This window comes from Tachypleus tridentatus, chromosome 12, assembly GCF_004210375.1.
Source record: "Tachypleus tridentatus isolate NWPU-2018 chromosome 12, ASM421037v1, whole genome shotgun sequence".
Classification (NCBI taxonomy): Eukaryota; Metazoa; Arthropoda; class Merostomata; order Xiphosura; family Limulidae; genus Tachypleus; species Tachypleus tridentatus.
The window spans coordinates 74,492,581-74,515,272 of record NC_134836.1 but is presented as its reverse complement, the minus strand read 5'-3'; the positions used below and the strand labels follow the sequence as shown (position 1 = coordinate 74,515,272).

Genomic DNA, 22,692 nt, shown 5'->3' with positions numbered 1-22,692 from the left:
CTAACTTACAGTTTATCTGTGCTGTTCCCACCACGAAAATCAAAACTTGATTTTCTTAGCGTTATAAGCTTTCAGGCTTCCCGCTGAGCCTCAGGGACTGAAAATATTGAAGAAAATGAATGGTAAAATGATTAAAAATTGAAAATACTAAAGTTTGTTTTTGGATTTCGCGCAAAGCTACACGAAGGCTATCTGCGCTAGCCGTCCCTAATTTAGCAGTGTAAAACTAAAGGGAAGGTAGCTAGTCATCACCACCCACCGCCTACTCTTGGGCTACCTTTTTACTAACGAATAGTGGGATTGACTGTTACATTATAACGCCCACACGGCTGAAAGGCAGAGCATGTATGGTGCGACGTGGATTCGAAACCGCGACCCTCAGATTGCGAGGCGAGTGCCTAAACACCTGGCCATGCCGGGCCTTAAATATTAAAGACACGCCTTTTTTATTTATCAAATACTTTTATGTCATTAAATGTTAAAGGAATACTCACGATTCTAAAATTGTTGAGTAAACAATTTATATCTATTTATATAAATTTATAGAAAAACAATATTTTAGAAAATACTTGTAAAATTTTAATATTGTTTTTTGTGAATTTCGCACAAAGTTACTCGAGGGCTATCTGTGCTAGCCGTCCCTAATTTACCAGTGTAAGACCAGAGAGAAGGCAACTAGTCTTCTAGTCAACTAGAATAATGGGATTACACGTGACATTATAACGTCCTCACGACTGGGAGGGAGAGCATGCTTAGCGGGAAGGGGATGCAAACCCACGACTCTCAGATTACGACTCGCATGCCTTAACACGCTTGGCTATGCCAGGCCCATTTTAATATTAAAAGAATATCTAAAATATCACAATAATTTTATAACTCATTTTTATTAAAAGCGTCATCTATCCAAAAATTTAAAATTTGTGAAAAATTGTTGGATCAGTTTCATTGGTGTTTTATTAACTCTCCCTATTCAACTTACGAAGGTAATTAAGTATTGTCAGTATTTGGTGCAGTAATTTAATTTTCAAAAAATGCATGGTTTATCACGAAGACTTACCAGTATAACAACATTTTCCAATGTGCGTAATGTTTACTGGAAACCAACACTAACAGACATTATTTAAAATATTTTATTAAAAATGCTAATTAGGAAAAAAGTAATTTTATTTTCTCCAACACGACTCTGTATAACATGATGTATGTAACCAGCATTAGTATTTCACTGTTAACTTAATCAAATAGTATTACAAATAGTATAATAGCATTAAACATCACACCAAAACAGAACATCTCCACGAGAAAGTGTTACAACAAAGCGTTGAGTATAAACATTTAGTATTTTGTAGTGATTAGCCCTACTTTTATAAAATATTTTATCTTGCTAATACAGTATTTCTGTTATGGTATTTGTACAGAATGTCCCCAATAGCATACCGAGTGTTAGAGACGCATCCATTTGTAGTAGTTTAGTTGATTATTAATAAATGCATCTCTAACACTTGGAATGTTACAGTATTTAAAATTACAATAGTTCATATCAGTTTCAGTTTCTTATATTAATCTTCGGTTTGGTTTTTTAAATTGTACACAAAATTAAGACATGTATAAGTGTTTTGTTTTCAATTTTAATTATAATGGTAATTTTTAAATCAGGCTATTAAATTCAGAAATACTAAAATGCATGTTAACACAGTTTAATCCATGACTTACAAACAACATTGATATTAAAATTGTATTGTTATCATTAAAATAATAATGATATTATTTTTATAGTTTTAATTGTGTGTTGCACAGAATATTTCATTGACTTCTGTGCGGTTGTCTTGAATTGTAGAATTTTTAAAAATAAAACTTGTGACTTTAGGATGAGCTAAATGCAAAACTATGTTATTCTTCATGCATTGTAATATATCACATATTTTTATGGATACAGGAATGTTTATAATTTATAGGTCTTGTTATGGGTAGTACATGTATTTCTTTTCTTTTTTATAAATTACTTCAAAGTAAGTTATTTGTGTAGATCAAAATAAAGAAATAACACAATAATTAATGTACTTAATTTAAAATGTTAGTCCAATTATGAGTACATAGTATTCTAAAGAAAAATATTACAATGGGAAGAATGTAATTGTTCATCTGATGGGTACTTTTCCTTTTATTTCAATAATATATATAATGAGGTTTAGATAGCTTTGTAAATTATACTAATCCTAAATCTTCAGTACACATTTACTAATTTAACAATGTGTCATTGCTTTTCTATTCCTTGTTTATTTATGTAAGGTGTAAGACATATTTTTATTGCTTGTAAAGGGAGTGTTTGGGGGTAGCATGGTTTTCTGCTTTCAACCTATAATTGTATGTTTTGAGTTTGAGACTGGCATGCAATTCTGTTGTGCCCTTGTGCAATGCACTTTACCTCACTTTTTCCAGTCTATCCAGCTGTATATTGAGTACTATCAATCAGGTGTGGGTTAATCTGCAATGGACTAGTATCTCATCCAGGGTTAATGGGCTGCCATTCAGAATCAAAATTTGAAAGTACCAGTTTTGTTAGCCTTACAAAGGCATGGCATGAATGTCACAAACTGATCAAGGATACTAGAATAACTGTATGATGCAGTTTAAAATACTTTAGATTGTGAAGAAGGACAAACTTAGTTTAACTTCCTGGAAAAAGATTTATACCTGATATGATTCATATTCTAAAAATGTTAGTTGGGGAGGTTGGTCACAGGAAAGCTAGTTGGACATTATGTGGTGTACACAAAGAATTAATTTTTGAGCATCAACTCATTTTTGCTGTAAAGTTGACTTACAGTATTTTGTTTCTGGTTGAAAAGAATTTTATTTCTAGTTAACAAATTGGTGCTATATGATGATTATTTCATAGGATGTTGTCCCTTGCTGTTGTTTTTGGATTTACAATGCTAAAATCAAGGGTTTGACTCCCCTCAGTGGACACAGCAGATAGCCTAATATGGCTTTATTATAAGGAAACACACACTCTTAGGATATTTACTGACTGTGTCAGTGTCTTCCTGCCTTTTTTAATACTTGAATTTTGTGAAATTATTATAATATTTTAGAATGTGAAAGATCATCTGTGAGGTTTATGAGCAACATTTATTTTAACCACTACATTCTATGATATTATAGAAGTTTTCATTAAGTGATATTGTAATTAATTCATATGGAAGTATTAAAAAGGTTTTATTAGATATTAATAATCCAACTAAAATATATTTTATTTCTTTCAGGTTGTGAATTAAACTTTTTGTCCTATCATGTCATCAGATCGAGAATTTGAGAATCCATATCCAGATTTTGGACCAGGAAGAGAAGTTTTTAAGCCTGGAACATCAGAGGTAGATTTATTGACACTTTTATATTTTTCACTTGTGTCAAATGGTAGAGTTACTGACACATATTCACACTTATACTTTTGTCTGTTTCAGGGTAAAAGAATCAATAACTCAGTGTTTTCTCTTAACTGGGAAGAAACATTATAACGTTTGAAATTAGTTAGCAGATTGGAAGAGTTCAGGTTCATATGAAGATCATCCTTATTTTTTAAGGTTTTATTTTCAACACTCTAACCCCCCTTGTTTTGTTCCAATGTTTAAATAAGTAATACACATCAATTTTAATCTATATTTAATAATATTTAGGGGTTACTCAAGGTCTGTTGAAAATTTATGTTGTTTCTCTTCGTGGTTGTAAGGTGAGAAGGCTTTTAGTTGGAATTTGCCAACTATAATAAACTTATATAAATGGATTTAACTGGACTTTTATGGATGATTATTTTGTGATTAACTAGTTCTCTTGTTTTATTAGCCAAAAAACAGTTGCTTTTATAAATAAAAATAATCTCTTGTTTGCTTCTGACAGCAAGATAAAAAATATTATGTACAAAGAAGAGTTAGTGTTGGAAAGTAAACTAGTATGTAAGTAAAGAACTAAATCAACTAACTCCATTTTCATCTGAGCAACACCAGGTGCTGTGATAGTTTTTAACTGATCCACATCTTCGTACGACTGTACCGATGAAACAGATCTTTGGAAAAACTACAAAGAATATTTATATTTCAAAAATAATTAATAGTAATTAATAGAAACATAAGGTTTTTACTGATTTAATCAGTTATTTGCTTCTTTTACTGTGTGAAAACTGTTCTGTGTGTTCTCATTAATCTTTGGAGTCAAATGTATTTGTTCTTTATATTTTGATTTATTTGTTTGTCTGAATAAGGAACATTGACAACTTAAATGGCACGATATGCAGTAATAAAGGTTGCACCACTGTTCACAGCTTCCAATGTTACCCATTCTTAACACGTGGCTTTGTGCAGGCTGATGCTCTGTGTATGTAGTGTTTTGATGGTAATGACACATGCTAATTTGTTATACCCGTGTAAGCTACGACACTACCTTTATTCATTATGTATTTCTTGCTCTCTACACAAAGCAATGTTCTTGTCTGCCACAGCTTATTTCAAATGATGATGTTTAATAGCTGGTTATCTTCCCATTTTCCTCAGTACAAATCCTGACTAAATTTCTTGGCCATAGCCAACATTTTGGCTTTTTTTAAATTTACATATTATACAAATTTTATAAATATTCTTAAAATTGTTAATTGTCATTGATAAGTCTGTTTGTACTTTCACCAAATTGTCATTTCTTTCATTGCATTTTAACCCTTTCAGCGCTGAATGAAAAATTTTAACATCTGGCATGGTGCTGAATATATATGTTTGATACTGCAACTAATTATGGTATCAGTACTAAAAGCATGTTATATTGGCAATAACTCAACAAAAGTCTCTGAAATGTTCAGTGATTGTACCTAATACTATATATGTTAAATTCAATACATAAGAATAACAGGAATAAAGGAAGACACCATGATATACAATGAAGAAGTATCATGTAAAGCACAATAAATCATTATAAATTGTATACAATTTGTGCAGCAGCCTGTCGAGTCTTTGTGGTTATGATATATCTCATGGCATGGTAAAAAGCACATGGGGAGATTACACTGTTTGCAGAAATAATTAGTCCGCTTTCTTTTCCATCCAGCTGTGTATCTGTCGCTACAAACAGTACAATCAGGTTTGTGTTTTTTGTCCTTATATTGTCCAATACTATGTCTTTCCACCAAGTGCTGACTTTTATCAGCACTTGGTCTTCCTTTTTGTTAGGCTTTGCTGACATATCTCTCCAGCAAAACTTACCTGCTGCTCTTAATAATCTGCTCTCTGAATAGTCTTGGAGATACTGGGTTTTCACCGTTACTCTTACAGTCTGCACAATATATTATATATCTGTTAACAAGAACTAGCCTTGGTCAGTCAGTTTATACAATAAGTTATGTAACCCTAACTACACCATGTGCTTACCTAAAGCAGGGGCAGATTCCAGGCCACGAATGTCTTCATTATCACTCTTGTCCATTACAAGTAAGCTTTCATTATCATCTGGCTCAAACTCTTTGTCACTCTCTTCATCCTTAAAAATAATATAGATTACTTCTTTAGTGGTATAAGCTTTTCCTTTTGGCATTGTAACAACATCGCAAGTATCAACAGAATATACAAGGAAGGCGTCTTCTAAAACAATGAACAGTATGATCTACACAGGCTATAAAACAAAGAAATCACATGACCTCCAGTTTAAATACCTGCTGGGAATCCCAAGTATACAATGGATACATGTGGTTCTTACTTCAAGTGGGTCTACAGGCCTGTGTGATTATGATAATTAGTCATGAGGCAATGTTGTTTACATCTTGTTGACAAAGATTGCCTGCTACACTGAGCCTTCAAGTCGACTGTGGTCGCTAACCGTGCCGAAAGGGTTAATCTCATGATTAGGTAAAGAAGCTGTTTGTTATTCATTTTGTAAGCTTTCATTATAAAATATTCACTGCTTATTTGTTTTAGGTATTGGCTTATACCCTTGTTCATATTCTTTAAATAGCTAATTTCTATTTATTCTTTTATAATAAGATCGGGCATTGTATTCTTTGTGTATTCTGATATATTAGTTTTATTATTTTAAACAACATTGGAGAATATGTATAAACACTTGTGATATAAAGTGTTCATATTCATTGTAAATTTATTTCTTGTAAGTTATTCTATCACCAGTTTCTGCAGATATTTTCATAAGATTCTAAAGTAAAATCCATGCATAATAATTAAATCTATACTTTTAGGTAAAATTATTTAAAGGTTTTGAATTTGAATGGTTTAAGGTAACTCAAATAAACAATTTCAAGTATTTTTTTCATATCTGATGTACATATGTGACAAAGGTTTTAACTTTGTTTTGATTTATTTTCATTATTAGTTAAAAGATGACATTGTGAAACAACTCAAAGAAAATATAGTCAAGCTACTGAAGAAACTAGAAGATGGTTTGAATGATGAAGTGGACTGGCACGATTATTCTGTTTATACAGGTACCACAGGTAGGTAGAAATTCCAAGAAAGTTGAAATGGGTACCTCAATCAAATAAGGTTTTTACTTTATTACATATTCATTCATAAGGGGCAGAAGCACATTGAATCTGTAGGGACATCTTTTATATGTCTACTGATCTGTAGAAAAGAAATGTTATCTGAAAACAAGGTGCTGAAAATGCTGGCAAGCACAGCCCACTATACATTTTCAGGCCATACATGCTGTTTAACCAACTTTATTATATACTCTTCAAAAAAAGAAATGCAAAAGGCAAAATTTGAGACAAATTGTTAACAAGTTTATTCCGGGTAGTTCTGTATGACATGTGTGAAACTTTGCACATTCACTGCTGAACATCCAAAGTCTGCAAAGGCGAAGTCCACGCTCACTAGGTGAAGTTTAACGTCAATAACGAGTATGCCCCCCGTGAGCATCAATAACTGCTTGGCATCTCCTGCCCATGGAAGCAATGAGATGACGAATCACATCCTGTGGAATGGCTGTCCACTCAGCCAGCAAAGCTGCTGCGAGCTGAGGTAGAGGTTGAGGTTGTCGCCATTGCAGACGTCGGTCCAACTCTTCCCAAAGATGGGGTTTAAATCTGGTGATCTGGAGGGCCAGGGAAGAATGTTGATGTTGTGATGTCTCAAGAAGACAGTGGTGAGTCAGGCTGTGTGAGGATGGGCGTTGTCATGTTGAAAAACATCGCTGACGTTCACCACGATGGGTTACACATGGGGCCTAAGAATCTCGCTGACGTATTGTTGAGCCGTAAGATTCCCTCGAATGTGCAAAAGGTCTGTTCTGGCATTGTAGGCGATGGCAGCCCACATCATGATGCTGCCACCACCAAATCTGTCAACATCCTGCACACAGTTTGCTGCAAAACATTCACCTCGGCGATGGTAAACACGGGTCCTTCCATCCTGCCTACGAAGCATAAAACGTGATTCATTGCTGAACCAAACATGTCTCCATTGTCGATGAGGCCATACCTGATGTGCCCGAGTCCACTGCAGCTGTGCTTGACGATGTTGCTGGGTGAGGATGACGCCTCTGACTGGACATCGAGGTCGGATTCCTGCATCTCGTAGAAGGTTGAGTATGGTCTGTTCAGAAATCCTACGCAGCCCTGGTATGGTTGAGGCAGTAGACGTCGCAGTGGTGGTCCTATCCCGAAGGTGACGTAACCGGATGTTGCGATCTTGTGAGGGCGTGGTCACACGAGGTCTGCCAGATCGTGGACGGTCATGAGTTTTTGTTGTTGGTGACGATTCCATAGCCTTGTGATGGTACTTGGGTGGACATTCACAGCTCTGGCAACATCTGATCGAGATTTGCCTGCTTCCAAGCGACCAAAGGCGTTGTTGCGTTGTGCTTCAGTCAGTCTTGGCATAACTATATTGCGTGTCGGTGGCTTAACACTGAGCTATGGAAACCGAGAACCCGTCACTTTTATAGGAATTTTGCACATATTGCATTTGCAGAACATGCAGATCTCTCAAACAAATTTATTGGACACGCATGTGTTTTAGCGAAAACTCCGATGTTTTCCTCCGTTTTCAAAGTGCACAACTTTTATTGTCATTTTCGTCTGACAATCAGTGCCTTAACATCACATACTCTGAGCTTGTAATGTTATTACATATATTTCTCTTTAAAATAACAAAAATATCCCTTTTGCGTTTCTTGTTTTGAAGAGTATATTTTCAATGTTATATTTTTATATTTTGAAGAGGGACACTTTACTGTTTTGAAAAAAAAACGTAGGTGGTCATATGTCCCCAGATCCACCACCTATCTGTTCAGGTTTGAGCATATTCTATATACAAGTTTTGAATACCAGATTGTTTACAAAGCAGCTTATGTCTTCTAATTGCTGTTTTATATTTCTGTGTAAGTTGGATACACATGATAATTAGCTTTATATATTCTCATATGATGATTTAATGTTGACTTTCATCTGTTACTAACCTTACTTTTCAAACAAAAGTATATAATACATTTCATATTAACCCATTTAAAAATTTTCGAGTTAGATCAGTTTTATGTGATTAGGCACAACATAAAAATGATCAAAATTTTATGTCAGAAAGCTAGGCCATTATTGTTCTTGCATAAAATGAACATATATTTACTGTACTTCACAGGCATTTGTATCTGTGTGTTTGATGTGACAAAATATGGTAAAATTGTGTGTAGTAATAGTAGTTAATGTTTGATTTAAAGAAAATTTTCCAATTTTTTGAGTTAAAATAAATTTATGTTTATCCTTTGAAATTAAAAGTTTTAAAGGAAGAGATGTTTGGAATACATTTCAGAAACTGACTTTAATAAAATAGTTGTACTTTTGGTAGACACTTTATATTGTCTGTTGTTGATGTTTTGAAACTAGTTAAATGTTTATTGGACTTGTACCAACAGGAAATATATATATAAACACTTTTAAGTTGCAAACTTTCTTGATATTTGATGTCGTGATGTTAGTGTTTGTTTTATTCATTTATTGGACCAGGTGAACAATAAAACTAGCAGCAATTACAACTAGTAAACATGAATAACTGATTCATGACTACCTGATGTAGTGATGTTTGTCTTGTGTGTATAAACTTGAAATTAAGAAAATCAGACTATCATGTTATGAATAATCATAAATCAAACTAAGGCAAAGCAAAAAATTTCTAGGCAATGTTTTGTGATAGTATTTCTTTGTAAAGTCATTGCTAGGTGTTTAAGAGAAAGATTTGGGTGTTTCAATACTATATTGTTCATGGTTTTTTTTATTCTGATATACCTCTAGAGGCACCAGGTGGGAATTTGGCCAATGGGCCTTTGTACTAATGCCTAGCAATTCCTCTTTTTTTATGCCTTAGTTTTATGGATTAGAGCATAGAAAAGCTTATGGATTTACGTATAATACCCATAAATACTTCTGATCTGTGTATGTTTCTTAGCATTTGAATTTTCTTGTGTATCTTTACCAACACTGCCTAGGCCCATTGAACTAAACTTGTAACCATTTGTTCTTGTTACAGTTTATATACTAGTAACTTCTAATATAATGAATGTATCTTCACAAAATTTGGTAGACTTTTAGTAAACATTACAAGGCTTTTTCACACAAAAAGTTAGATTATTTAATGAAGTATTTTTATTAATATTTGTTTGTGAATTTGTTGATTAATTTTAACTAGTATGAGAGCAAAGTGATTTTCATTCTGAGATTAAAAATACTTATCTTTGTCTCAATCTCATATTTCACTTGTATAACCTCTAAATCATGAGGTTTCAAAGTATATACCATGAAAGTTTCAACTGTTAAACATAACCCATAAATTTCCTGTGTTTATATTACTTTCAACACCTAAAATTGAAACCACTATAAATAAAGCTGATGTCACAAACTGTCACTGCATACATTTTAGCCTGTCATTGCACACAGCACCTGTCATATGACACCCTCAAAAGCAAGAAGGCATGTGCAAAACAGAAAAGTGTCATTTACACATGCTTTTGCCCCAAGAACACAATATTGGACTAAGCAGCTTATGTTTCCTACAACACTTACAAAAGAAACTTCCAAGGTAATGAAATTGCAATTAGAATGTGTGAAAACATTTATTATATGGTTCAAAGTTGCAATGGTCCAAGAAACATTAAGTTCTGAGCTTTGCAAATCCAGTTACAATGCAGGAATACTGCTCATTTATTTGATGTCTGTCGAATTTCACAGCTTATGTGTATGAAGGTGTTATTTGGGCACATACTTATAAAAGTTACAACCCTTTTGTTTTAAAGTTTTCAAGTTTTGAATGTGGTATAATGTGGTTTTAAATTTACTTCAGTTTAGACAATTAGAATAACACAAATGCAGTAGGCCTAACTATGTTTTAGCCTACAAAAGTACCCTAACTTGGCTACCGTACATTACATGTGTGTATAAATATACATATTACTATTTAGTCATAAATGTTTAAATTGTAGATATGTTTCTTAAAACATGGAAAAAAAAATGAAAATTACATTGGAAGATATTGATTTTGTGTACATACCCGTGTTATGAAATTCAGCACTTGGGTATATGTGCTACCCTAAGCCTTATCTAGATTTGAGTGTTGGGGTATGTAGAGAATCATCTTCAAACATTAACTTTTGAAAAATAAAAAAACATCAAAATCCATGTAATTTTGTAGGATCTAACTAAAATATATGTGGGTGGAAAAAATCTCATTCCTATTCAAAGAAACGACGTATTGGTCACACATCTACAGTTTCAGTAAGATTCCTTCTTTCATTTTCAAATCTCTTATAAACAGCTGTCAGAACTGCGTATAAGGGAAAATTCTCTTTCTGTTGGTTATAAATGTGAGCTTCTCAGTAATAGGTGGTACTAGTTAAGAACTTTCAAATGATTGGTTTGAAGGGTGGAGCTACTCTAGTAGATTCACTAAGTATATTGATATCTCAGCATATCATAGAGGTGGGAGGTTCTTATATTTAGCTTGTCTGTATCTCAGTTTCAAGCCTCTAATTCATTAGATACTTGTACACATTGTACGGTAGGTGTAATGAAGTAGTAACTGATCAATAAGACAACTGGATGTGTTACATGAAACACAAAAACTGATACTTAACATTTTTTCTTTATATCTTTTAAATTAGGAAATTAAAACATATATAATTTTAAAATTTAAATTATAAACTACATTTTGATACCAGTCTCATTGATGTAAGTAGTACAAATGTTATGTAATAACAATTTTGAAAATAGCACTCCATATGTGAACTTTAACCTAATGGGGCAAAAGCAACACAGTATAATACTACCATCAATAAGTCCTTGAAGCAAGTAGAAAGGGTGACAGGTTCACTAAACTTCCTTCTATCTCTTAAGTCAGGGATAAAATGTAGCAGTGAAAATGATTATAAGTGAGCAGTTTGTAAATCATATTTATAAAGATAGTTATGTAAATAACTAGTAAACATAATAATGTTGAACTTATATTCTGCTTTCCCATTGAGACAATTGTAAAAATTTTATGCCGTATGTTTAACCAATACTGATACTAAATACTGAAACTAATACTAAAGAAACTAGAAGTAATGTAGTTTAATGTGTTTGCTCAGTTTGAGAAAATAGGCACTTCTTTACAAGCTAATTACTGCATAGTGCATACATTAAGATCTTACAGTAGTGAACTTGTGACAAAGTTGGTTTTCACAATTGATGAATCTTTTATTAAGGAATAGGATTTATGGTTGCAGAATTTTGGAGTAAGTCAAGTAAAACCTAAAATTGTTTAAGTATTTTAACATTGAATACTTGTATTAAAATTTGTTATTTATTATTTGTTTGATTTCTAGAAACTTTTTTTCTTACTGAAATTAGTGTGTGAAAATGTGAAACTATATATCATAAAATAAAATCTAATTTTGTGTTTTAATAGGTATTGCACTTTTGTACCTATATTTGATGAATTCTGTTCATGATACTGGACAAAGTAAAGAGTACATGAAAAAGGCAATTTGGCTCATTGAAAAGTCTCTGGCTAGTCTCAAGGGGCGACGCTTGTCATTTATGTGTGGTGATCTCGGTCCCCTTGCTTTAGGAGCTGTGCTTTACAAACGAGCTGGAATGGATACAGAATCGAAAGACCTTATAAAACGGTTTGCTGAAAAACAAGTCCATGGATAATTATACAGACCTGTTTACTTTTTTCTGTCTTTTATATATTGTGAAGAACATTTTAATAAATTATTCAGTTTTTGTGAATGAAAAAACAAATTCTACTTCTTTGAGTCAGATAAATTCAGGCCAGTGAAAAGGCTTATAAAGCAGTAGTTTGTAATAACATTAAATATGTTTACCTTGAATATTTACTGTTTCGTATCTTATTTTACAACATGTTCCAGCAAAGTGTTTGACATCACTGGCATAATTTTCATTTCATGTGCTCTGTTAATAATAATAATTTAAAAAACAAACAAAAACAGACATGGTAGAATACATTGCTTCTGTCATATTTTCCATGTTTGTTAACTACATGAAAGAAATGGCTAGTAAGTGAAAATGGGGGTTAAGTTGCTAATATTTGGTTGAGAGACAAAAATATAGCTTAATAACTCGGTACATAAATTAACAATAAGCATAATTTCTACAAACTTTACAAACAGTGCTGCTTTTTTTAACTAATTATTAAAATATTGATTATTTATTACTTGCTTCCTGAATTCCAAAAAGTAATCAGGTACCTATGGTGAAAACAAAACAATCAAAACATCTTTTGCATAATACAATATGATTTAATTTTATCAACAAGAATATGGATTTAGACTAAAAAGAAACATGAGACTCAATGTATTCTTGGATTTTCCTCGTGCTTTGTTGGGTGCCATAGATTTGTACTCTAGTAAATGTTTATCCTTGAAATAGATCTAACTAAAACTCTACAAACATAAATAACCTCTTATAATAGTGAACTGAAGTCTGTGTATAATTTTTTAAATGTCATTTAATATTTAAAGGCCTTTCTGTATTTTCATTGTTTACTAATATAGTTGTCACAGGATTTTTCTTTGTTTTGTTTATACATTTGTAGAGTGGAGAAGCTACACAGAGATGTCATACCATTGGACAACAATCTTCCTGATGAATTACTCTTTGGGCGAGTGGGCTATCTCTTCTCTCTTCTCTTTATCAAAAAGCATTTAGGGGAAGATGCAATAGACAGCGCTATTGTTCAAAAGGTTAGAATTTAATGTAAGGGATGGTTACTGGATTCCTTAACCTCATTAATAATTTTGTTGATTTTGTCTTCTTGAAACAAGGATGGTAAGTTAATCACGTAGATGGCAAAAACTTTGATTTTATTGGAAATAATATTCAGTAAGTAAGGATTTGAGCCCCTCATCATATTTTTTTTCTACTTACCAAAATCGCTAAATCTTATCTGGTGTTTTGTTATAAAAGGTAGTTGCTTTAACTTTCAAACAAATTTAATGCAACAAGAAACATTTTTAACTGAAAATAACATTTGAAGAAATATAAAAAAATATCCAAGACCTATTGTTTTTTCTTGAATGCAATGATGGTTATTGGTGTGAAAGATGCCAGGCAAACTTGATGAAATGCACTCTATTTGTATAGTTTTTATTTCCAGTAAACTCAGAAGTTGTTAATTTAATATTTTCATCACTTATCTTATTATATATGCTGTGACTTGTAGCACTAGCACTGTATGATAGCATGGTATTTGATAGTAAATTATAAATGTTTTATGTGAAGCTTGAAACACAACTTTGTTTCTGGACATTAGTAATTCACATCTACTTTAATATTTGCTTTGTAGTTTCCTCATGTTTGTTTTGTTTTTATAATTTACAGGATAATAATATGCCCTTACATATAATCTTGTGCAGAAATTTTGATGGAAAAAGTAAGATAGTAGCATATTCTTAGATTTCACTTCTCCTTGTCATAATATAGAGCACTTAATATTTCCTTTAGGCTGTCATTTGTGGGCTTCAAGTTGTACTCAGGTTGGTGTTACATTTTGATAAATGACTGGAGAAAATAGGTTTCTGTGTAAAGTTCTATTTGAGATATTGCGTGTTTCTCTGATTGCTTATAATTGTTATTGCTTCTGATTAGTCATGAAATTAATCAAAAGTGGGGTTTTCAATTATCACTGTTTTTAATCATTACAGTTGTCAAAATAATTGAAATATTGCAGTCAGTCATGCTTGTCCTGTCTTTGTTATAGTAAAACTACTGAGGCTATTTGCTGCTATCACCAATGTTTAGCTGCTGGTAGCACAGATGGATGTAGACAACTGGCACCAACTTTTTTATCTATTCTTTACTAATCAGTTGTAACTGATTAATGGAGCTTTCAATTAACTGATTAGCAAATACCATTAATTGCTCAGTTCTATAGTAATGATAGTTTTGTAACATAGAGAAACTAATTTTACTCCTGAACATGATGTTTTCTGATTGGGGCCATTCTTTTTCACTGAAGGAATTTTTTTTTTTGCTTTGTCTCAGGTGGTGGCGTCAGTGGTAAAGTCTGGCCGACACTTAGCAAAGAAAGAGAACAGAAACTCTGTGCTTATGTACATGTGGCATGAAAAACACTATGTTGGAGCTGCTCATGGTGTGTCTGGAATATTATACATGTTGCTTCAGGTAGTAGTCTAGAGTTAATAATTACATGCTTTGTGTGTGATACATTTACTGATTTGTCAGACTCAGCTGACTGTGTATTTCAAGTGTTTCTGTTGTTTGATAATTTGTAAAACTTATTTGATGCCGAGAAGAAGTAATATTGTAATGAATATTGTAATTTCACAAGAAATTTTTAGTAAAGTGTTGAAGAAAGCTTTCTAACTGTGATAAAAAGATATTAAGGAAACTTGCATGAACTTAAATGTTGCATATGTCCAAAAATTTATCAACTAATGGTGGAAATTTTTAGTACTATTAGTTTAAGAAATTTTAAAGGATCTTGTGAAAATGTGAAGGGTTAACTTTGAATATTTCAGGCCCAGGAGTACCTTTCTGACAGAGATTTGAAAGACTTGATTAAACCAAGTGTTGACTACATTATGGCCTTGAAATTTGACTCTGGAAACTTCCCTTCTTCCCTCAGTAATTCAACTGATAGGCTAGTTCATTGGTGTCATGGGGCCCCAGGAGTCATTCACTTAGCAGCTCTGGCATACAAGGTTTGACTTTTGTGTATTTTTTGCTTTTACAACTGATCCATTTTTTTAAATCTGTTGGAAATAATGAGATGAAATTTTAATATATGCTGATGTGGTTACGTGTAATATGATGTGTAACAACTAGGACTATATTACAAATATACTGATTATCTCCTTAGTAAAAGATAGAAAAAAATAGCAAACTTTTCTTAGTTTAGCTTCTGGTAAAACTATACAACAGTATTCTTTCTAGCGAGAGAGGTAGTACACTTAAGAATTTTAAACTTTTGTCTTAAGGTGTTTAGAGATCCAAAATACTTGCAAGTTGCCCAAGAATGCGGGGAGGTTATCTGGAAAAGAGGTCTGCTTCAGAAAGGTTATGGAATATGTCATGGGGTTTCTGGAAATGCCTATGCATTTTTGTTATTATTCCAGTTGACTCACGAAGAAAAATATACTTACAGAGCTGTTAAGGTAAAAGATAACTACATTTTCTTGGTCTACTTCGTTTTTTCTTTGATAACATAATATTTGGATATGGTGCAGTAGTTGTTATCATAGTAATATTCTGTTTAACAAATTTTTTTTTTAAAGCAGTGAAGTCCAGTATTCCTAAGTTTTATTTTTAAAATTGTATGCCCTAGACATTTTCTGAATTGCTTGTGAAATATGTGAATTTTCTGTACCTTATATTTATTTATTTTTTCTGTCTTTAGTTTGCTGAATGGTGTTACGATTATGGAAAACATGGCTGTCGGATACCAGACAGGCCATTGTCACTCTTTGAAGGTTTGTGCTTATTTAATGAAATAACTTTGAATGTTTTTTATAATATTGCTTACTCCAGAGTTTAGACTTTTGTAAAAATATCCTGTATACACATTATGTAAACTATCTAAGCTTTGTTACCAAGGCTTATTTGTTCAACATTATTATATTAAGGTGCAGTATCCAAACGTATGCTGGAGAACATATAGGAAGAATGCATTTTTAACAAAGTTTATTTCAGAGACTTTAGTCATTCTAAATCTCTCGGGCAAAAGGTTATTGTCAGCTATTTAGTTAATATTGTCTTCCATGTCTGAGTTGATACCTAGTTACCTGGTCATCATTACTTTCCTGATCCTAGGTGATGCCTAGTTATTTATTCAGTTTTGCTTTCTTGGACTGTGATGATACCCAGTTAACTGGTCAGTATTGCTTTCCTGGACTGTGATGATACCCAGTTAACTGGTCAGAATTGCTTTCCTGATCTGAGGTGATGCCTAGTTATTTAGTCAGTATTGTTTTCCTAGTCAAAAGTGATGCCTAGTTATTTTATCAGTATTCAGAATTGCATTCCTGGTCCAAGATGATGCCTAGTAATTTAGTCAGTATTACTTTCCTGGTCCAAGATGATGCCTAGTAATTTAGTCAGTATTGCTTTCCTGGTCCAAGATGATGCCTAGTAATTTAGTCAGTATTGCTTTCCTGGTCCAAGATGATGCCTAGTAATTTAGTCAGTATTGCTTTCCTGGTCCAAGATGATGCCTAGTAATTTAGTCAGTATTGCTTTCCTGGTCCAAGATGATGCCTAGTAATTTAGTCAGTATTGCTTTCCTGGTTCAAGATTATGCCTAGTAATTTAGTCAGTATTGCTTTCCTGGTGCAAGGTGATGCCTAGTTATTTAGTTAGTATTGTTTTCCTAGTCAAAAGTGATGCCTAGTTATTTTATCAGTATTCAGTATTGCATTCCTGGTCCAAGATGATGCCTAGTAATTTAGTCGGTATTGCTTTCCTGGTCCAAGATGATGCCTAGTAATTTAGTCGGTATTGCTTTCCTGGTCCAAGATGATGCCTAGTAATTTAGTCAGTATTGCTTTCCTGGTCCAAGATGATGCCTAGTAATTTAGTCAGTATTGCTTTCCTGGTCCAAAGTGATGCCTAGTTATTTAGTCAGAATTGCTTTCCTGGTCCAAGGTGATGCCTAGTTATTTAGTCAGTATTGTTTTCCTAGTCAAAAGTGATGCCTAGTTATTTTATCAGTATTCAGTATTGCATTCCTGGTCCAAGATGATGCCTAGTAATTTAGTCGGTATTGCTTTCCTGGTCCAAGATGATGCCTAGTAATTTAGTCGGTATTGCTTTCTAGTCTGTATTGCTTTCCCGGTCCAAGATGATGCCTAGTAATTTAGTCTGTATTGCTTTCCTGGTCCAAAATGATGCCTAGTAATTTAGTCGGTATTGCTTTCCTGGTCCAAGATGATGCCTAGTAATTTAGTCGGTATTGCTTTCCTGGTCCAAGATTATGCCTAGTTATTTGGTCAGTATTGCTTTCCTGGTCCAAGGTGATGCCTAGTTATCTAAACAATATTGCATTTGAAGTCTGAGATACCTAGTTAGTTCAAATGTTTATTAAATGCCCAATATCTTTGACCATCAACAAACTTAGAAACATGATTGAATTATAGTGCGATTATGAGAATTTGTAGAGCAGTTAGAATGTGATGTCTAATGAGGATGAAGCACATGGACTCAGTTTTAATATTTAGTTAACATATATTGACTGAGAGATTGGAATGTTCTTAAAGTAGTTTTTTTAAGACTATTTTATTGCTCAACATACAAACAAGAACAGCAAGAAATCAAATCAAAAAACTATTTCAACATTATCTAAATCAGTTTTTCCAGCCTCTGATCCACAGAGACATCTAATAAAATATTGTCAATCAGGGACATAGATCCTGGGGGGATGGGGGGATACATCCCCCATCATTTTAGGTGGAGGGTATGGTGCATACAATCATCCCCTCACAGTTTGGTTTATTAAATTGTTTTATTGCATCACAGGCCTACAAATTGTGTGTTTGTTCTTGTGATTCTCGTATTCTTACCAATCGAATTACATAATTAGGCCTAGATGTAGGCTTTTTCAACAGCCGAAATGTACATCTTTAATATAGGCGTGCTTCTAAGCTTTTCGATCTAAGCGATAGTTCGTAAATATCAGTGAGTAGGCCTAAGTATACATGCAAGGTTTGCAAGCACTATCACAGAATCTACCTACGTCTTGCACGTAGTGTAAGATTAAGAAAAATTTTTATCACATCAGATTGAACAGAGCATGAAATTCGAAAATATTGCTCCTAAGTGTAAACTCCTGTGATCTAGATCTGGCAGGCCATTTGTAGCTTGTATCTGTATCAATCTTATGTGTATATTGTGCAGTTTTCCTATGCCATTTGTTCTTATGCATGTCTAGTCAGTTTTATTGTCGAATGCCTTACTCTCTTTAGCTGCCGAAGCCGCTGACCATAGTCTATGTTTAGTGTACAGTTAACAACAGGTTCGGGCCGCTTGGATCCAGACGCGCCCTACATCACCCCCTCCACTCCCTTTAGTCTGAGCCTCGGTTTTACAACAGGGCTCATTAGACCTGTGTTTGTGTACCTCATTAATCCATGAAATTTCAGATTATCACTGCCCTCTAATGAAGTGCTGATCCTTTTTGGTAAAAGAACAATATATTCTCTTATCATAGATAGTAAAAATATTGTATTTTCTTGTATAATTAGAACACAAAAGGAGAGCGATTTCAACGGCCTAAAGCCTCTATTTAAATTGTATTGCTAGTTTTTGTTTAGGTGTTTTTATTTAATAGATGTGCTTATAGACATTATATCACAACATGTTTGCCTTTTGATGAGCTTTAACAGGAATATAATATATTTATGATTGTTTAAGTATTTTTCGAGAAACTTGCAATTACTTATGTTGTAACAAGCACACATTATTGTCCCAGCGATGCCCAGGCGGTCAGTCGGCTCGGTAGTCACTGTGAGGTTCGCGAGTTTGACTTAAATACATTGTACAGTTCAGTCCTACTTCCATTCTGTTCCATCTTCGTTTGTTGTACGTTAGAGTTTTTTCAACAAAGACTGTATTTTGGCCTGTTGAGTCATCTGGGAAACAGATTCCAATTATGACAAGCAAGCATCTGAAACTTTTTTATATTAGACAGTTCTGCAAGCCAGTTACTGGTACTGCAAGTGACAATGCAGATGCAGATAATCCAACAATCTCAAGCAAAGGAATAGAAACTTGCCATACAGAGGAAATACTATGTTCATCAGAGGACGAGTCTGAAAATGTTTGTGCAACCATTGCATATCATGAACCACCAGATAGTTGTGAAACAAGTTTGTGCAGTAATGAAAAATCTGACACTCCACAGATACAGTGTGGAACGCCATATCATCCGGACACACAACTAATACCATGACAGAAAGCAAAATCTCAAAATATCAACTTCCAGGGCAAGTGGTTTGATGAGTTCCCATGGCTGCACTTCGACAATTAGACTCAAAAAGTCGTATGCTTTCATTGTGCCAAGGCAAAAAATAGAGGCCTTTTTACAGGGAAATTGGAGAGGCCAGTGGAGTATACCTTCATATCCACTGGTTTTTGCAACTGGAAAAAGGCAAAACAGAAATTCAATGAACACCAATTCTCCTCTCACCACAGATTCGCTATATAACCAGAAGGTTCACTTGATGTACTCCAGTGACTATCCAACTACATGATGGTAAAAAGAAGCAGCAAGAAGAATGCAAAAGAAGTCTGGCCAAAACATTCAGAAGTTTACGTTTCTTGCTGCATCAAGGTTTAGCATTACGTGGATATACTGATACGGAGGGGAACTTCCTGCAGTTAATGAAGCTCCTGGAAGAGGAAGATCCTGAGTTGACGGCCTACTTATCAAAGAAAACCACATTCACATCACCCTAGGCTCAGAATGAAATAATGGAGATGTTCAGCCATCAAATACTGAGGAACATAGCAAATGAAGTGCAGCAAAGTAAAATCTTTGCATTAATGGTTGATGGCACACAAGATGTTACAGGTGCCGTACAGGAAGCGATATGTGTACGATAAGTAGATGAGAACCTTGACGTCCATGAGACATTTCTTGGTTTGTACAGTGTTTCAAATACAACTGGTGAAACAATATCCTCGACTGTACTTGATGTACTGACTAGACTCAATTTACCACTGTCAGGATTAAGAGCACAAACTTATGATGGAGCTGCTAACATGAGTGGTGCATACAGTGAATGCCAGGCAAAAATAAAAGAGAAGCAACCATCAGCTTTGTTTTTTCACTGCAGAGCACACAAGGCTAATTTAATAATGCAATATGCAGTTGAAGCTTGTGAATGTGTTCGAGATTCTATCCAGTGGGTCATGATCTTGGTGTCTTGCTTCAGAGGTCAGACAAATACAAGAGAATCTTTGAAAATATTGTATCGTCAGATAGCCACAATGGTCCAGTTAAATACATCCGCCCACTGTGTCCAACACGCTGGTTGTGCTGCCTATCTGCAGTTACATGTGCTAATGATCACTGCAGTGACATTGTTGATTCTTTGTCTGAATTAGTAAATGAAAAATCAAATGTAGCAGTGAAAGCACGAGGTCTGCTGGACAGATTTGACAAAGGAAAGACAGTTTTAGGATTGTTGATGGCTCAGCATCCATTAGCTGCATTAGAGGAACTAAACCGTGCATTCCAAGCAAAATCAGCGACAGTATCTGGCATGATTGAAGCATCTGAAATGACAGTTAAGCAATTGCGGGTATTGCAAACAGAGGAAAATTACAACAAGATATTTGATGAAGCTGAGAAAAAGGTAACTTCCCTAGATCTAGTGCCTATTGAACTACGACACATTCCAGAGTCCCCCAGAAGGATCACAAGTGATGGCTCAGCACACCATTCTGCAACAGCTAGAGATTACTACAGAAGCCAATATTTTGAATTTGTGGACACAGTCATAGAACATCTGACCACTAGATTCAATGCAGATAACAATGACTTGAGGCAATGTCTGGCACTTGATAACATGATCACATCTGGCAAGATTGACTGGGTTATAAACTTCTATCCAGAAAACTCTGTACAATGGCTTGAGTTTCAGTTGCTCATGTTCAAAGGAACATAAAAAGCAGTATCTCTGAAAGTTGTGAAGGATGCTTACTGTAAAATGCATAAAACAAGCCAGCAGATGTTTAGTAAAGTGTTTCTCATGAAAATTTTGCTTGTATGTCCAGTATCCAGCTGCAAATGTGAACACAGCTTTTCTGCATTAAGACGGTTGAAGACGTGGTTAAGGTCAACTATGTCTCAGTGCTGCCTCAAACATGTGGCAATTTGTCACGCTCACAAAGATGAGGTCGACAAGATAAATATAGAAGAGCTTATAAAAGAATTCATAAACAGATCATCACATAGGAGGTCTACGTTTGGGAACATGTAGACCAGAGGACTAAATGAATCTTACTTCAATGAAAAGTATGAATAATTATGTGCTATATTGTATTGATGTGTAATTTTCAAGAGTTCACAAAGACATTTTAATTCTTTTTATCAAACAACATAAACAGTTTTTCAGTAGATATAAACTTATCAAGAGTAATTACTAATTTTATAAATATTTGAAAATGTAATTCATGCAATGAAAGTTATTAGTAACCTTGTCAAGTATAATGGCCATCTTTTATACTGTGCAGTGTGCAGGAATAAATTCATGTGGCAGTTAATTTGTGACACATTTGTCTTTATTCTACTAACATTTTAAAATCTGTTCACAACACCTTACTTATACAAACCTACATGGAAACCTTGAAGTATTGTGGCAACAAGATTACTCTGTGACTGCATGTTTACAGTTTTCAGGTTCACATAATCAGAGATTACCAATTTACAAATTGAACAGTCCACATAAGTGGTTGCAAAAATCATCCCCCCCCCCATCAAGTGTAAAATATCTACGCCCCTGTTGTCAATGATTCATTTTCTACACCTATTAATGATTTGGAACCACTGACAATAGTTTGTTTTTTCTTCTCTTCTTTCAGGATTAGCAGGAACAGTATATTTTCTAAATGACCTTGTCCATCCAGAACAAGCAGCATTTCCTGCATTTCAACTCTTTTGAATTGTGAAACAACTGCATTTTTTTGTTTTGTATAAAGATATGCTACTAAATATGTGTAACTACAAGTTTTCTGTGTTGAATCTAACCATTTAAGTAATTTTTATCTTGTTTTTCAGCATGAGATATTGTTTACCAATTTGACTCTTAGTAATTTGATCTGAAATTTACTTTTCATGGGTAATAAATAACTGGTAATTTCTACCCTCTCAATGAAAGTGCTTCGTTTTATACAATTAGTTTTGAATGCCTTTAAATAAACTAGATATTTTTTTCAGTCACTATGTTTTTTTATTCAAGTGGTTTCAAAATTGAAAACAAATTTCTTATTCATGTTTATTTCTAAATTTATTTTAATAATTTTGTTTCTTAGTCACATCAATCGACTCTACATATTTCATGATTTTTTTTGTTTATATATGTTCATCTTATCTGAACTTTAATTGTTTTATGTTAAGAACCTCAGTTCCACTAATCAACTTCACATATTTTAATGATTTTTTTCATATATGATTATAGATTATGCAAACTTGTGGA

The 22,692-nt window shown here is 33.7% G+C and overlaps 1 protein-coding gene across 6 annotated transcripts; it reads left to right on the top strand.

The window, feature by feature from the left end:
- The first annotated feature begins 845 nt into the window (after window positions 1-845).
- LOC143233628 (lanC-like protein 2) lies at window positions 846-22,436 on the top strand. 6 transcript variants are annotated; one of them, XM_076470052.1, is made up of 10 exons: window positions 846-983; window positions 3,264-3,371; window positions 6,361-6,481; window positions 11,922-12,141; window positions 13,074-13,221; window positions 14,522-14,662; window positions 15,019-15,201; window positions 15,478-15,654; window positions 15,897-15,969; window positions 22,079-22,436. In XM_076470052.1, exons 2-10 carry the CDS (start codon window positions 3,291-3,293, stop codon window positions 22,156-22,158), a joined length of 1,224 nt encoding a protein of 407 aa, XP_076326167.1. In that variant the 5' UTR covers window positions 846-983; window positions 3,264-3,290; the 3' UTR covers window positions 22,159-22,436. The 6 variants fall into 6 exon arrangements, with proteins under 6 accessions (XP_076326167.1, XP_076326168.1, XP_076326164.1 ...); XM_076470053.1 differs by lacking the exon at window positions 846-983 and adding an exon at window positions 1,061-1,079; XM_076470049.1 differs by lacking the exon at window positions 846-983 and adding an exon at window positions 1,061-1,322.
- The last annotated feature ends 256 nt before the right edge of the window (window positions 22,437-22,692 follow it).

Coding starts and splice junctions, on each gene's coding strand:
- LOC143233628 (XM_076470052.1), top strand. CDS start 3,291: ATGTCATCAGATCGAGAATTTGAGAATCCATATCCAGATTTTGGACCA. Junction 6,482..11,921: donor TGTTTATACAGGTACCACAG/GTAGGTAGAAAT, acceptor GTGTTTTAATAG/GTATTGCACTTTTGTACCTA. Junction 15,655..15,896: donor ATACTTACAGAGCTGTTAAG/GTAAAAGATAAC, acceptor TTCTGTCTTTAG/TTTGCTGAATGGTGTTACGA.